General features: G+C 36.0%; 1 protein-coding gene across 10 annotated transcripts in view; it reads left to right on the top strand.

The window, feature by feature from the left end:
- LOC117218918 (cytochrome P450 6a2) overlaps positions 1-15,562 on the top strand; it is a 110,658-nt gene extending 95,096 nt beyond the window's left edge. For 9 of the 10 annotated variants that reach the window (XM_076527562.1, XM_076527567.1, XM_076527563.1 and 6 more), the window contains 5 exons: positions 6,192-6,591; positions 11,421-11,946; positions 13,228-13,449; positions 13,705-13,956; positions 14,274-14,549. In XM_076527562.1, coding sequence (XP_076383677.1) covers positions 6,256-6,591; positions 11,421-11,946; positions 13,228-13,449; positions 13,705-13,956; positions 14,274-14,443 — 1,506 coding nt within the window. In that variant the 5' untranslated portion in view covers positions 6,192-6,255 and the 3' untranslated portion in view covers positions 14,444-14,549. Of the gene's footprint in view, positions 1-6,191; positions 6,592-11,420; positions 11,947-13,227; positions 13,450-13,704; positions 13,957-14,273; positions 14,550-14,583 lie in introns of those variants that run through there. The other variant, XM_076527564.1, reaches the window with a different exon arrangement.
- Positions 15,563-15,831: the final 269 nt, after the last annotated feature.

The following is a 15,831-nucleotide window of genomic DNA, read 5'->3' as shown; positions in this document are numbered from 1 at the left end:
TTTCTTCTTCTTTTGCTCTGGCTTCGGAATGATCGTCGACCAGTTCAAGCTCCATATATGAAGGAGATACGGAAGATTCACTTTCTTTAGTTTTTCCCGATTTAGGATTGTGTTCAATTGTTTCGATTGAAATTCCTCTCCTAAACCAGTCTTCCAGCGGTTCGGTACTTCTTCAATTGTGTCAGTAAGTCCTCTGGATATGAGTTCCAAGAATTTCACATCCCATGCATTCGTAATCTTGTTTGGTTTTTTAATGTCTGCCACTCTGTAACCTTTTGAATAACAATTTATAATTAAAGTTTTAAAGTGCGGTTAGAGACCATTGTAACACCGACAGCCAGGGTCGATATTAACGCTTTACTGACCAGTAGCGGCTGAACGTTCTACACACGTGCCACTGGTCATTCAGCCATAAACATTACTCTTGACACTGATTCTGTATCGGCTTAGACTGTCGCCCGCGATTATTTATATGTGCTTATTTTTGTCTATAGAAATCTTAAACCAAATTTTGTGACAGTGCTTAGTACATTCTTCGCCTTCTGTTATTATAGGGTAATTAAATATTTATTTGATATGTTAGAATTGTTTCCAGATTAATATTTATAAAAGCTTTCATAATTCATATAATAATCTTTTCTGTGATATCGTTCAAAACAGTCCCCTTTACGTAATGGAACATTGCAAAAATTGCAGACAAAACATGTTCTGCTTCTTTTTTTTAATTGTACAAACTCTACATTACTTTGGGTTTTTTTACATCGACCATCGGCCTCCCGATTTGTTATTCCTGTTTCTGGATTCCAACAATTAGGCCGAATGTACTGTTGAAATCATATTTACGATTCTTTTGCCATTACACCTTATTTCTAGCAAAATATCATGGTTTCTATGAAATACATGCTGACCTCTTGAAAGTTTTATTGTTTGGAGTGATAATAGAAGATCTCTATTCTTTCTAATTGTTCCAGATACTCGAATTTTATTTTGTAGGAGAGTTTAAGCAATATTGACTGTAGAGGTGCGTCGTGTGAGCACCTGATATCGATACTCCGCGATATGAACTATCTATCGGGTTGTTAGGCCGATTACGCTGCGCGACGGAATAGGACGATATCGTTGTTCGTTTAATTAAAAATGAACAACTGTTTTAATAAATAGATCGTGGTTTATCATACAAGGATGATCGATTAGCGGAGATGTTGTGATCGATTGAATTGTGAAGATTGACAAGGCTGATTTAACAGAGACAATCGTATCAAGACTATGTGCGAACGATAGACCGGAGTGACTAGTAACCGCGACTTGAGAATATGGAGCACGAGACTGAACGAAACGTAGATCAGAGTGACGAGCGACCGCGACGTTGAACGATATGGACAACGAGGTTAAGCCAGAATAAAATGTAGAGAGCTAGTCAAGAATTTCTTGTTCTTATATACTTCTCGCCGAGAGAAAACTTGGAGACCATTGGTCAGAGTAGCGAGGTGGAAAGGGAACTTAGAAGTCCATATCGCACAACAACGCAGGTGGCGGGAAAAACCCGAGAACGTGGACGACACTGCACAATGGGGTGACCCTATCATAAAAATAAAGACGGATACAGATGGTGTACCTGACGGTGTTTCCAAATTTCCGTTTATGGTTGCTTCAACAGCGGACCTGGTGTGATTGTGACTACGCGCCTTAATTTAGTTTATTGATGGGTTCTCGCTGTCCCCTGAACGTACTAATGGAAAACCGTTTGCCAAAAAAAAATAAAATTCCGTTGCAAGACGGAACATTGACACTGTTCTAATAATTACCTTGATAAATATGATGCCACATGTTCTTATAAGGTTAAATAACCGTTAAAACAATCTCTTCTAATTTCTTTTCCCTCGGCAGCACGTGAAAATTACAGATGTAAGAGAGCTTCACATAGCACTGTTACATGTATTCTTTTTTTTTTATTTTTGCTGGATTATATGTTTTAATCGATAGTCTGCCTCTTGAAGGAATTATACATTCATCCAAAAATAATTCTTGAAATAGTTTATGAAGTTTGTTAAACTATTTTTTAAATAATCAATAACATACTGACCTTTAACAATCCCATTCAAATTGAGAGAAATATCCTCATCGTTACAAAAATGCCAGCTCTGCGTTATTTGTAAACATTTGTTCCTGTTCAATACTTGCGAGAAATATGGAGTTTCTATGCCTGCATCAGTTGACCAATAGTCGTAAAGAACACTCTTTTTTGCCTGTGCCATTAAAACTGTTCTCCCCGAAAATTTCTTCATTTCCGTTACCGGTGATATCTGTCCATTTCCTCTTTTTTGCTATTATTTTATATTTATGTACAATTTGATAATGATATCTATTAGATTCCCTTACCAAGTATTTAAAAAAAGTCATTTCTAATGAATACATTTGAATAGTCAATTATACTTTTCGTAGAACTCGACATGGTTTTTATGTCAGGGATGTCTTCGAAAAGTTCCAAAATCCTTGGTTCATCGTTCGTCGACCTTGTATTATCGTTGACTTCAACGTCATTTGGATCGTCGTCCTCTGAATCACTATATTTCAGTTGCAATGCACCGCATCGTCTTTGAGTAATTATATCCCTATCAAAACTTTCACAATAAATTTCGGCATCACTTTCATCATCACTTTCAAGATCACTTTCATCATCATTTATAATAATAATAATAATCGTCAGAACAATCTGACAGATCATCTAAATACAACTCTTCAATATCGTTTCTTTTATTCATCGCGAAGGGTATCTAATATTTGAAAAATTATTTAAATAATATGAAAGCTTACAATAGTACAATCTAACACTTGTATCTCGATAATAGATAACAAATTATTGTTTGTCATAACAATCGCTTAACAATCGACAACGGCGCAGTAAGTGTCGGTAAGCGTCGACGATAAAAAACCAATTAATAGGTTACCGGTCGGTAAAGTGTTAAGAGATTTCTAAACCAAATTTTCTTAATCTTATTATTTAAATAAATATCTATATTTATTAAGTTAACTAATCAATTTAAAATTGCTATAATTTACTATCATAATTAAGCTTTTAGAATGCTTTGTACAAAAATTAGAAAAACTAATGGAGGAACCATGGATATAAAAGCGTACGAAGGTGACTAGGACCCGGGGTTAGGGTCGTTTGTAACATTTTTTATCTGTCCTCATATCTGATTAATAACTTGGATATTCCTTAATGCACAACGAAGCCACCGTAATTGAATAATCTCAGATAAGTGGGTAAGAGGTTCATGCAATAATTGTCATTGTAAATACGATTGTGTTCTAAAATCAAAGTGTTACAACCGTCATTGGTCCCCTCTAGAACCGGTCAGGGGATGATTCTACATGCAAATATAAGTCGAGAAAAAGGATAATATTTTTTCATTTAAGGTCCCGTTTTCGAGAAAAAATAAGCTCGAAAAACTACTGAATAGGAATCAAATGACGCGTCTTCGTACACCAATTTTACTTATCTTCTTACTACAAGCCATACAAATCTGACGGATCTTTCAACTTGTTATTTTACTTTCAATTATGAAAAAATGTAGAATCATGCCCTGGCTGATTATATCAAAGTTTTTCGTTCACCCAATATTGTGATGTTGCAGAAATGCGTCATCACTTCTCCGTTTATTATGACGATAGAAACTGTCTTTACCGGACCACTCTCTATTATACCACTCGCACACTTGCGACAACCGAGAGCAATCGCGCGAAGGAAATTTGCGTTAAGATTCCGATACGCGAGTAATTCAAATTACACGCCGATCGCGACCGAGCTTTTAACGCATCCCGTATCTGACCACGACCCTTCGAGGGGCACTCTGTGCTGATCGCTGCGTGGGATCTCCCTTGTCTTACGGCCAGAACAAATTCCGTCCATCAAGGGTTGATCATCATACACAGACTAATGAACCTGGAGATGACCAGGACTCGAGAAACCAACAACAGACATCCAATTACCGGAAGGGAGCGGACGTTACCCTACGAGTTCCTGTGTCGTTTCACCTCACAGGTGTGGGTGGTGGAGTGGCAACCCGAGGACGTTTTGGGGGATCCTCTGTCGCCGGGAACGACGGGAAGAAAATTGATTGCAGCCTGGGACACGCAGCCATCCGCGAGACGGTCCTGCAATTAGCGAATAGAGTGCAGCGGTTATATTGGACTAAGACCTAATATACAGGGTGTTCCAAAATTATGGTACTTCCGAGAAATGCGGAGTTCCTGAAATCATTTGAAGTAACTTTTTCCTTAGCGAAAATGCAATTCACGGCTTTGTTTACGAGTTATTAACGAAAAACAGTGACCAATGAGAGTCGAGCTCGGCTGACGCAAGGCGGCTGAGCCAACGAGCGGTCAAAGCCCAGTACTGCTGATTGACTTGGCCGCCCCGCGTCAGCTGATCTCGTCTCTCATTGGTCACTGTTTTCCGTTAATAACTCGTAAACAAAGCCACAGGTTGCATCCTCGTAAGGAAAAAGTTACTTCGAACGATCTCAGGAACCTCCCATTTCCTGGAAATATCATAATTTTGGGACACCCTGTAGAATAGGGTGGGATACGAAAGGGCAGAGCTATCACTATTAGAAATCCAGAGAAATTACAACCGAGAGAACTCACGCCGTATCCCGAACGTCTCTCTAATTACATGCAACAATACTATTGTGTTCCGGATTAGTGTACGTGTTTTGCAGATTACTACCAGACAGTAAATCTGTGATTTTTTCTGATTTTCCTTTCGTGAGGTGACTCAGATCATTTAGCATGAGGTCGAACGGTTTCTCGTATCGTCGTTCTGTATCCCGCGTCGAGACACTTCGCGTTCTCTGTCGAAGCCGTACTTCACCGAAGCGACGGATGTTTCGTGTTGGATTAGGTCATGAATTGCGTTTGGATGCATTCCTCCGGAAATTGCGAAATTGGAAAAGCTGTGGTTTGAACACGGTAGGTGTCTACGCTACTATGCGAGAAACAAAATGATTAAATTTTCCATTCAAGGTCATTTGAAGATAATAGTGTCAGAGATCGTTGAATTGGTCTTGATTTACTTAAATACTTAAAAAATATGATTTTGAGAGGAAGAAAACATGAATCATAATATTCTTAGCTTTAAACTAAACAAATTTGTCCTGACACTTTTTTTGTATCTGTAACAATAATAAAGATATTTTAATGTACAGGATAAAATAAACACCCTATATATGTTCGGGGTCTAGTTCACTGCTTGCACCGATTGCGACAGCTTCCGTCTTACGCTCAGCCATAAAAATGTTAATTCTCGGATTTATCGATGGTCGTTAAATGAATATGACTTTGACAGCATATGTTAAGTTCTTTTTGTTGAAGCGAAAAAGAAGTTTCACGAAATATACATATAGTGCAGATTCACTGCATTAAACCTAGAATTTTCGCGAATATCTTAGATGTTAAAAGAGAGTGACATTCTTGGCAAAAAAAATAGTTCGAAATGTCAACCTGTATCAAATTAAATTTCATAAAAATTGGCGCGGCGGATCATGTTGTAAATAATTACCAACGTGTCTGTTGCATTAATTCTATCAATAACATGACATATTTATTCATGAAATTTCCTTGCCCAGTCACAAAAACTTATATTTATTATATTTGTGATAAGGGGATATTGTTAGTATTGTAACTTTATGGTAGTGCCACTCAATGGTGAAGATTACCTTTTTACTGTAATGATGATTATGTACTGTAATGAGATCATAAGACGAGCCCCGAGACGACACAAAGGCAAGAGGAGCTCATCGTTAAGCCCGTTTATCCCCACCTCTGACAATCCCATAGACACTACTGTTTTATCACATCTACTACCACTACTACCTGCCGATTCGCATTATCTCACTCGTTCTCCATAACCTCTCATCCCCTCTCTTCGTTTCTTTCCATCTCGCAATCAGATTATTGTGTGCGATCGCTTCGACCAATAGAGCACTCTAATCGAAAATGCATGTGAGTTTAGGAGGTTGGCTCCGTTTCTGACCAATCGAATCCATTTTGTTACTATACGTCACCGCATTCCTACCGTGACCCGTCTTGTGATCTCACCACGGTACAACATTTGGTAATAATGTAAGTATATTCTATCCATAATATATAATAATAATAATAAAAAAATTTGTATTATTATGTTACAGAGATTTACGTTTATTAAATTCGCATTTTCTGGACTTTCTATTGGATTATGTGAACTGAGGAACGATGGCATATTACATAGAAATATTCTGCGGAGTCGTTGCAGTAGTTTTGTTTCTCTATTATTACCTCGTTGCAACCTTCGATTTTTGGAAAATCCGTAATGTTCCTGGACCCAAGCCTATTCCATTGTTTGGTAATATAAAGGACGTGATGCTTACAAAAGTTTCAATGAGTGACTACTTGAAAAATCTTCACGAAGAATACGGAGATGAACCAATGGTCGGGATATTTACAAGAAGAACACCAATTCTTATCCTCCAAGATCCGAATCTTATAAAGAACGTTTTAATACGAGATTTTTCTAAATTCGCTGATCGTGGCTTTCCTGTATATGAAAAGGTATGATTTTGAAGTAATAACGGCTTATCGGTAATTTTTGCGTAAAAAATATGTAGTTTTGGAGATGTATGTTTGAGTATGTTTTGGAGATTCGTTCTTGTATAACCACTGCGCTGAACGCTTGCGATTGTCATATTGAATCCATTTCTCATCACAAGTGATTATTCGATTCAAAAATGGATCAGATTTGTAGCGAGAAAGCAACATCAAACAAGCTTCCAAACGCTTTTGTTTCTGGTTTTCGTTCAGTTCATGAGGAACCCACTTATCTAACTTTTTCACTTTCCCGATTTGAGCTAAATGAGTTAATATTGTTTGTTTGCTTACACCGAACTTTAATGATAATTCATAAGCACTTTGAGATGGATCAGAGTCAACGGTGACCTTTAGTACGTCATTATTGACCTTTGATTCTGGGCGACCGCGTGGATCATTTGTGAGGTCAAAGTTATACCACTCCGAAATTTGGCAAACCATTTTGATACTGTTTGCTGCGTAGTTACACTAGAACCAAATACACCATTTATGTTTCGCGCGGTCTGCGATGCCGTAGTTCCACGTAAGAACTCATACTTCATTACAGTACGAATTTCCGACCGATCCATGATCAAAAAAACAACAGTTTTTTAAAAAAGTTAATAATATTTATTAGAGCTTAAGATAATTTCCTTTTACCGACAATATGTGTAGCTTCTTAACAAAAAAAAACAGCATAGAAAAATATTAAGGCCCTGTCAAATACCAAGCTGTCAAAGTTGGCAAAACTGTAAACTACAAGTTTCATTCTTGACGACCTAATATAACATAAATATTTTCAAATAATAGTAAGTTAATAGAGAACAACTTTCTGCAAGTTAAGAACGAATGAATTAGATTTTACCAAATGTTTCCCGTTAAATTTTGTTTTCGAATGATGTGCATAGAATAAACGTAATGATTATTTTGATTACAGAAACATTCCTATTTATTAACCGATTATCCATTTTATATAACATGTTGCATGAATAAATTAATGGCAAAAGTTTCGTTTATGGAAGGCAGTTTCATTGATTTTGATCTTGACATAATTGATAAAAATCATCTTCCGAGTAATTTCCGATAGTTGTCTCTCGTTTTTTGTTAAATTGTTATGAATAAAAAAGGTTTCTAAAGATGACAATTGCGTTAAAATGGCATACATACATATTCGTGTTAGAGTGAACCTGTTACTCTTTGCAACAGAGAAATTTTCAAATTTTCGCTGCGATTATAGTTCAGAATTATTATGTTCATCCGATAGACACGCCACACTGCCGCATAGTGGCATAAAAGTCTGAAATCATGTCAAAAATCCTAAAAATCCAAGTTGTCATTCGGGAATTTTTCTTAGGGATTGGATAGTTTAATGATGCGTCCGTGTGGTGGGAAAAATGAAATGATCCATATTTTTACTTACTCTTGAGCATAATCGATGAGTGAAGTGGATAATGTGAAGCGTGTATCTTTTTGTGGAAGTGTCTTTTTTCAATCGTGTAAAATGGATATTGTTCCTAATGGTAAGTACAACATTTTGTACCGTTAACATATATATAACAAATATTTGTGTTTGCATTTGAGATGCACATAGAAGAAAGTACACCGGATGGAACAAATTTCCCAAAATTTGAAAAATGGCTGGAAGAATCGGTAATTTTTCGAGTGCCCTTCGCCTGCGTTAGGAATGAAGTCAGAAATTTAAACGGTCGTCCTTCTTCCAACTTCGACGATTTGAGTGACCGAACGAAGGGGCGGAGAACAGAAACAATTCGTTCAAATAATAGTTCTAAAATTCTGGGCTATGTAACACAGATAAGCCTCCGAGCGGATGGAAATTTAAGTGCATCGAAGATTGTTAAGGAGGTAAGCTCTTAACCGGCCAGAGCAGAATATAGAAAATTGCTGAAATGCAAAAAAGAAACCACTCTTTCCGATGATGCTGCATTATTCAAAATAAGCTCTCTAAGAACCAATATTTGCGAGCAGTAAGCCGGGAGAATAACTGTTCGCTATATCCAGCATATGAAAGAATACTACAATCAAAAAATAAATGTTATCCCGAAAGGTCGGAGATTTTAGTGAATAAATTTTGCGCTGAAGTAAAGCTTGAAGCTGAAGTAAAGAATATTGCTTGTGCAAAGCAGCGTTATTTCTACATTGACTCCGCAACAATTACAAAATATATTAATGATTTGTAAGTGTAGATGCGATGGATCGTCTGGCCAGAGCATATATAAACAAACATTCACAAATGATGCATTGTCAGATGCAGACATATTTTTAATTTCTCTAGTACCGCTGCAGGTTGTTACAAAGAGTAAAGAGTCAAAAGAAAATTTAATAATTTGGACAAACCCAAGACCCACATCTCCACGTTTCTGTAGACCGATAAAAATGCAATTTTTATACAGCTATTATAGATGGGAAAGAGCTCAATGTAAAATACAAGTTGTATTTCACAATGATAGACGCGAATTGCAGTGCATTTTATGCAATGCTATGTCGAAAGAATTTATCGATATAGATTTCATTTTAAAACAAAACATAAAGGAGGACAACATACAATTCGGACACAACATAAATTAAGTATCAAAAAATGGCAAACATGCACTCCAGAAGAAAAAGCAATAGTCATAGAGCGCAAGCTCAACATCCAAAAAGGTCTTCGTTCAGAATTGGGCATACTTGTCGATCAGCCGAAACAAGGATTTGGCAGCACAAATGATGGGAATGTTCTTGCTATTATTAATATTATATGAAGTATATTGTAATTCTACAGTTGAATAGTATTATTACGTTGATTTTTTGAAAATCATGCAGTATCTGCGCGGATAACTGGAATCGATGAGATTTTAATTACACAATTCTATGTTGTGTTACAAGTCATTTCAAGCTGCAACGAGATTGATAATGAAAAGTTCATAATATACGCTAATGTTTGTTGGATTGGACCCGTGGTATTACATGCCAACAATGGTGCACAAATTATTAATACATGGTGCAGCGATTATTTCATCTTCGATTCTCCCAATTGGAATGATGTCGGAGGATGCGCAGAAATCATTAAAAAAAAAATATTAGGAGGTTCCGCGAGGACTTTGCACGAAAATCTAGCAGAATTAAAACAATGGAGGACGTTTTCGATCGTCTATTAATTAGTTCTGATCCATGTGTCTCGACTGTCAGAAAGCTATCCCTAAAAAAGATGAAAAGCTTATACAAAGAGACCATAGATTTATTAACGGTACCAAAACGGCACCGTTGTTAAAATCGACATTTAATGTATAACAATGAATAAAAATTTCAATTAATAAAGTATTGATATAAATATATCACTATTGTCTCTATTTTTACATTTTTTATACAGGAAGTGTCAATAATGACATTTGTCGGTGAAACGCGAGAGTCTGTGAAAATATTTATCGAGGATTTCAGGGTAATCCCTATTTAACTTGAATCTCATTTATGGCAATTTTCCCCTACTCTCCGATGAAGAAGTCACTATTGTGACCATTATTGACTTCGCGAACCGAATCAAAGGGATCCGCGATCCTCAAGCGTCTAACAGTACCGCATATTCAAAAAGTATTTATCGTTTTATAACGGTCACGTAGAGCAGATCCTGGTTTTTTCGACAAACGCGCTCGCCACTTGAGCACGTAATAAACTGGAAACATGCCTTTTACTCCGAATAAAAAATCTCTTGGGTACTATTTGCAAGCCGATTTTTCAAAGAAAGAGGATCTAACCTTGACTCATTTATAAAAAATGCTTATTACCTTACCAGATACTCGAATGTTGTAATGTTATTTTTATACCTCTATCCTCAACACTCTGTTAGTAATCTGAGTCGTTCTTGGGAAACAATAAGGGAATCACATACAGTACTTCTTGCTTCGTAGCCGATCCACCTTCTCGCATAATCACGGAACCTTCCTGATTTCCCAATTTTTATACGTGTTATTATATGGAGTCCTGATCCCTACTTTACAATATTGGACTTTCCGAACGCTGTACCTAACAAAATTTTATCTTCAACCTTTCAGCTACTGTAGGCCAATAAAATACAGCTCCGTGTATCATTTTTTCAACAACTCATCCGCCATATTGAATCCGCCATTTTGTTTTTTGAATTTTGAAATTGAGATTCGTAATCAGGATTCCCGAAAATCTTATTTTGACCATGATTTCGAGCTTTTATACCACTATGCGCGGTATAGAACTTCCGGTGCATGCGTCACTTATTCCATTTTTTGCGTAACTTATTTTCTCGTCCGCTCTGGTTGCGACCGCTTGTCTACTGGATATATTCCTAGCAAAGGGGCGGGCGATAAAAATGCATGTGTTATACACCAATCGATTTGTTTGACGCATAGATCACGAAACTGATAAGCGTGATTAAACTGAGAAATTTGTGGTGCCATCTATCGGCAGATTTCATTCTATCACAGTTCAGTATATAGCCAGAAATGGCTATCATATTGCATTTTCACTAAAGGAAAAATTTCTTCAAATGACCTCAGGAATCATGCTTGCTGGGTGTTAACATAATTGTGGGACATAACTGTGTAGAGTGGCTCATCATCCATTTAAATCGGCTCGAGCGCACCTTTGACCATATTTCAATTCCTATAACTAACTCAAATTTCCTTCATGAATGATGACTATGGATAATGAAACATATTTTTCAGTCATATATAAGTATTATTTACAACTAAAGAAATCAAAATAATAATTTTTATGGAATGACACTTTTCACATTGATTATGATATAGTCTCTACACGATAATAATAATAATTTAAATAAATTCCAGACGGAACCGTTGTCTCCGCATTTGTTCAATTTGGAAGCTGAAAGATGGCGGCCACTACGAACGAGGCTTTCTCCAGTATTTACATCCGGTAAACTCAAGGAAATGTTTCCGCTCATATTAGAATGTTCAGAGCACCTGGAACACTATCTGGAAACAGTCGTACAGACGGGAGATCCTGTGGAATGCCGTGAATTGTTGGCAAAATATGCGACGGATGTGATCGGTAGTTGTGCTTTTGGAATTGAAACAAATGCTTTATCAGACACGGAGAGCGAATTTCGTCGAGTGGGCAGAAATGTGTTCAAAACTAACTTTAGTCAACTATTACGGTTCCGCCTTAGACAAGCGATGCCGTGGCTTTACAGGTTGCTGGGCTATATACTTCCAGAGTCCGAAATAACGAAATTTTTCACCAAAGTCATCTCGGACACGCTACATTACAGAAGTGAAAATAATATTGTTAGACCAGACTTTGTTAATATGCTCCTTGAGCTTAAGAAGCACCCAGACAAATTGCAAAACATAAGTAAGTGTGACAAAATTACTCGATAAATATCAGCCTGATCATGACGTAGATGCAAGGCGTTTTACTAAAAGTGTTACAAGTCGATACCTTTAAATCTATCACTAACGATATCCAGGAAACTTATTTCAAGTTACAAGGTCCCTCCAAGTTTTTGAAAAGTGAGGGTGGTGACATCAAATTTAAAAATGAAATATGGAATAAAGGGCCTAGCCGATTAAGATGGTCAAAATAGCTCTTAGAGGTCTTTTCATTCATAAAAATTACTCGAAAACAAAAAATATCCTCCATTTTTATGTTAGTTCCCTGATAAGGTATTACCACAATCAGTATGCTCAATTTTTCTCAGATTTCTTGTAAGCCTGCGCCATTGTAAAAAAAAATTAAAAACCGAACTTCATGATGTTTTTGCTATGAAAAAGAAAGTTGCTACTTGTTGGATTCACCATAAGTGTAGATTAAGTAATTTTAAACGTTATTATATTGAAAGAAGCAATTTTTTAACGTAGAAAATGCCATTTAAGAAAAAGAAAAAATTATGATGTGCGTGATATGATAAGTAAGGTGTCCGACTACGGAGCCGCTAGGCTAGGGTTCGAATCCCGTTGAAGGCATAGTTTTTTTCGTAACGCATACTTTATTTTTCCAATTGCATATCACATGATTTATTCACATGACCCTAAAAATATTTTTTTTGATATTTGAAAAATATTTAAGTCAAGATACTTACAAAAATAGTTTTGGAGTATCTCTTATTTTATCGATTCTCTAACTGTATATGTTCATTGTTATGGCTTTGCTTAATATTTTTTACAGTACAGTTCATTAATTTAGCTTCTAAGCCTATCGTCTTCAGCAGATATAAGTGGAATGAAAAGAAATTGCGGCTAATCTTGTCAGTTGTCATTGGTAATCTGCAGCTACTTTTTTAAAGTGATCTGTTAATTGTGCAATTATTTATTTGTCATAATAGTATATATGTTTATGAAGTTTGATGGAAATAGACTTTGTAATTATGAGCGAAATGTCGGAAGAATAATAGACAGTCAACTAGATTATCTTTACGCTAAATATATATGTAATGTAAAAATACTTAACGCTGTAATCTGGATGGATTAAGATGAAAAATATGTGCGGTAGGGTTTGAATCGTTATCACTGTCTTTATTAATAATAACGTCATAGCTATAAATATTCGAATCAAAATAATAATCGTTCTGCAACAATTTTTTCAATATTGACTATAACAGTCAGGGTCCCTGCCTTTTACTCATTATATTTACAGAGCTAACGGACACTTTATTGACTGCTCAAGCTTTTGTTTTTTTCGTTGCTGGCTTCGAAACTTCTTCCTCAGCGATGAGCAATGCTCTGTATGAGCTAGCTCAGAATCATGAAATACAAGATAAACTTCGAGAAGAAATTCGCCAACATTGCAATAAAAATAAAGGAAAATTAAAATACGAAGAGGTTAAAAAGATGACATATTTAGACTTGGTTTTCCGGGGTAAGTATGACAATTTTAAAGAATAATTTAAGAAGATTAAGAAGATTTCAATACGCGGTTTATTAATTCAAACAACTCATTTTTTTCTTCTTCTATCCAAATGAATTATATTACAAATCTTGTGCCTGTCAAACATGTCTCTTTTCAATACTGTAGACTTTAAACAACAATTGTAAAAATGGTTAAACTTCATTTTATCTAACTTTTGCACGTTTAAGAAGGAGAATAAGTTAAACTAAACTGTCATGTACATAGAAACATTAAGGAAATATCCGCCTGGACCCTTCCTAATGAGAAAATCAATGGAAAATTACTGTTTTGATGAAACTAAGGTCACCATTCCGAAAGGAACTCTTATTTGGATACCAATATTTTCTATTCATCGAAATGCCAAGATTTATCCAAATCCAGATTCATTTATTCCTGAAAGGTTTACCGATGATGTTATTCAAACTCGACATCCCATGTACTATTTACCCTTCGGTGATGGACCAAGAAATTGCATTGGTATGTAGTGACATGAACTATTAAATATAGCTTAAAATACCGCAGTAAGTTGAAGAAATTTGTTAAGTATAGCAGTGACAACGATGAGAATTTACTTGATTATTATTATATATTTTATTATATATTTATTATATATTATTATTATATATTATTATTATATATTATCATTATATATTATCATACAAAGTTTGTTTTGTAAACTTTCACCGGAGGAGATTGCTTAAATTATCTTTGAAGATAAAGAGTTGTATTTATCATTATTTGATATTATTTCTGTATGATTGTAATTAGATGTACATATATTGCATTAATTGCAGGCGCTCGGTTTGCAGTCTATCAATCAAAACTTGGACTGATAAAAATACTTCGCAATCATAGAGTTGACGTTTGCGAAAAAACTATGATACCATACGTAATTGATCCAACTGCGTTCTTGTTAGCGCCAAAAGGAGGAATATACTTAAAGATAACAAAAGTAGATGATTAATATAAAGATTTAAAAACTTTTCAAAGGTAAAGGAGTAGATAATAGAATGAAATTATAATAATTGCTATGTGTAAGTGCTGTTAAATAAAATATCTTTATAATTTTACATTATGATTGTTTGAAATCGCGCGATCTCAAAGCCATCACGCGTTCTGTCATCCAGCCGCATACGTCGAAGTGATACCCTGACTAGGACTTGAAGAGGCGCTAGTCATCACCAAGTACAGTATTCTTTCTTAAGGATAGGACTCGCAATTTGGTATTGGTCACGCTAATTAGTAGCATTTTCCACCGCTAGATGGCGTGGGTATAATTTTCTGTGTATATCGCGCCACAGACAAGGTATCCGAATACATCGGACAGCTCATAAGGTTCCTTGTCACATGTTCTGAAATACCGACAGTAATAAAAACAGAGATTTTCTCGCATTTTCTGTCTCACATCTTGCTAGTGAACTACATAAGACTGTAGCACGGAAATTTCATTTTTATTTTACCTAAAAATCAATATAAAATGTTGCCGCGTGAGTTCTAGACTTTATCAACGAGGGAAAGTCTGTACCTATGTAGCTGAAAATGTGTTGGATGACAGGAACATTAGGAGCAGAGAGACAGTTCGTAGCGGATTTCGGTAAGGCACGAGGTACGGTAGGAGAAACCTCGCTTTTTCATGGCTTCCTGCTCGGGACTTTTCAATTTCTTAAATCTTGAAGGCAAAATTTAACAGGATATAATCCAGGCCAAAATGCAAATTTTATTTTTTCATTTGATAGCATTCATTTATATTATATCTATATTTATTTTCATCAAAACATTATTGTACAAACATAGAAATTTGATGTGCAAAATTATACATATACAATTGAGGCATTAAATCTCGTGTCAAATATCGGGACGGACGTGTTTGCATGATGTGTGCGCGTGTGTGATTCGAGCGTGAATGCAGGCACGTGTTAGATCGAATGTTTGGACGAGACAGTGTGAGAGAGAAAGGGTATCGAGAAATTTAACGGCGAACAGCGAAAATGAGAACAGAGCGCGAAAGAGAGAGGAAGAGAGAGAGAAAGAGCTATCAAAAAAGATATTGTCCATGTAATAAAACGTAGTTCTAATTCAACAATCGTTAAGTATTTTTTCGTCTTAATCCTTTGGGGTTCCTCGATCTTCCTACACAATGTTGACTGACTCGAGTGTCAAGAGCGAGCTCTTAAAAATGTTATTGCATACATTTATTGCGTATTTGGCGGCGGCTGAAATGGCTGTGTAGTGGAAAAAAGGAAGAGAAACGTTTCTTCCGAGACCCGATAGAGGACTCATCAGTAAGGCTATTCTAGCTGGCCCTTGCCTTAGACGTTGGGACGTCGGAAGGACGGACGAATTCTGTATACA

This window comes from Megalopta genalis, unplaced genomic scaffold (genome assembly GCF_051020955.1).
Source record: "Megalopta genalis isolate 19385.01 unplaced genomic scaffold, iyMegGena1_principal scaffold0026, whole genome shotgun sequence".
Taxonomy (NCBI): domain Eukaryota; kingdom Metazoa; phylum Arthropoda; class Insecta; order Hymenoptera; family Halictidae; genus Megalopta; species Megalopta genalis.
This window is presented reverse-complemented; position numbering and strand designations above follow the sequence as displayed.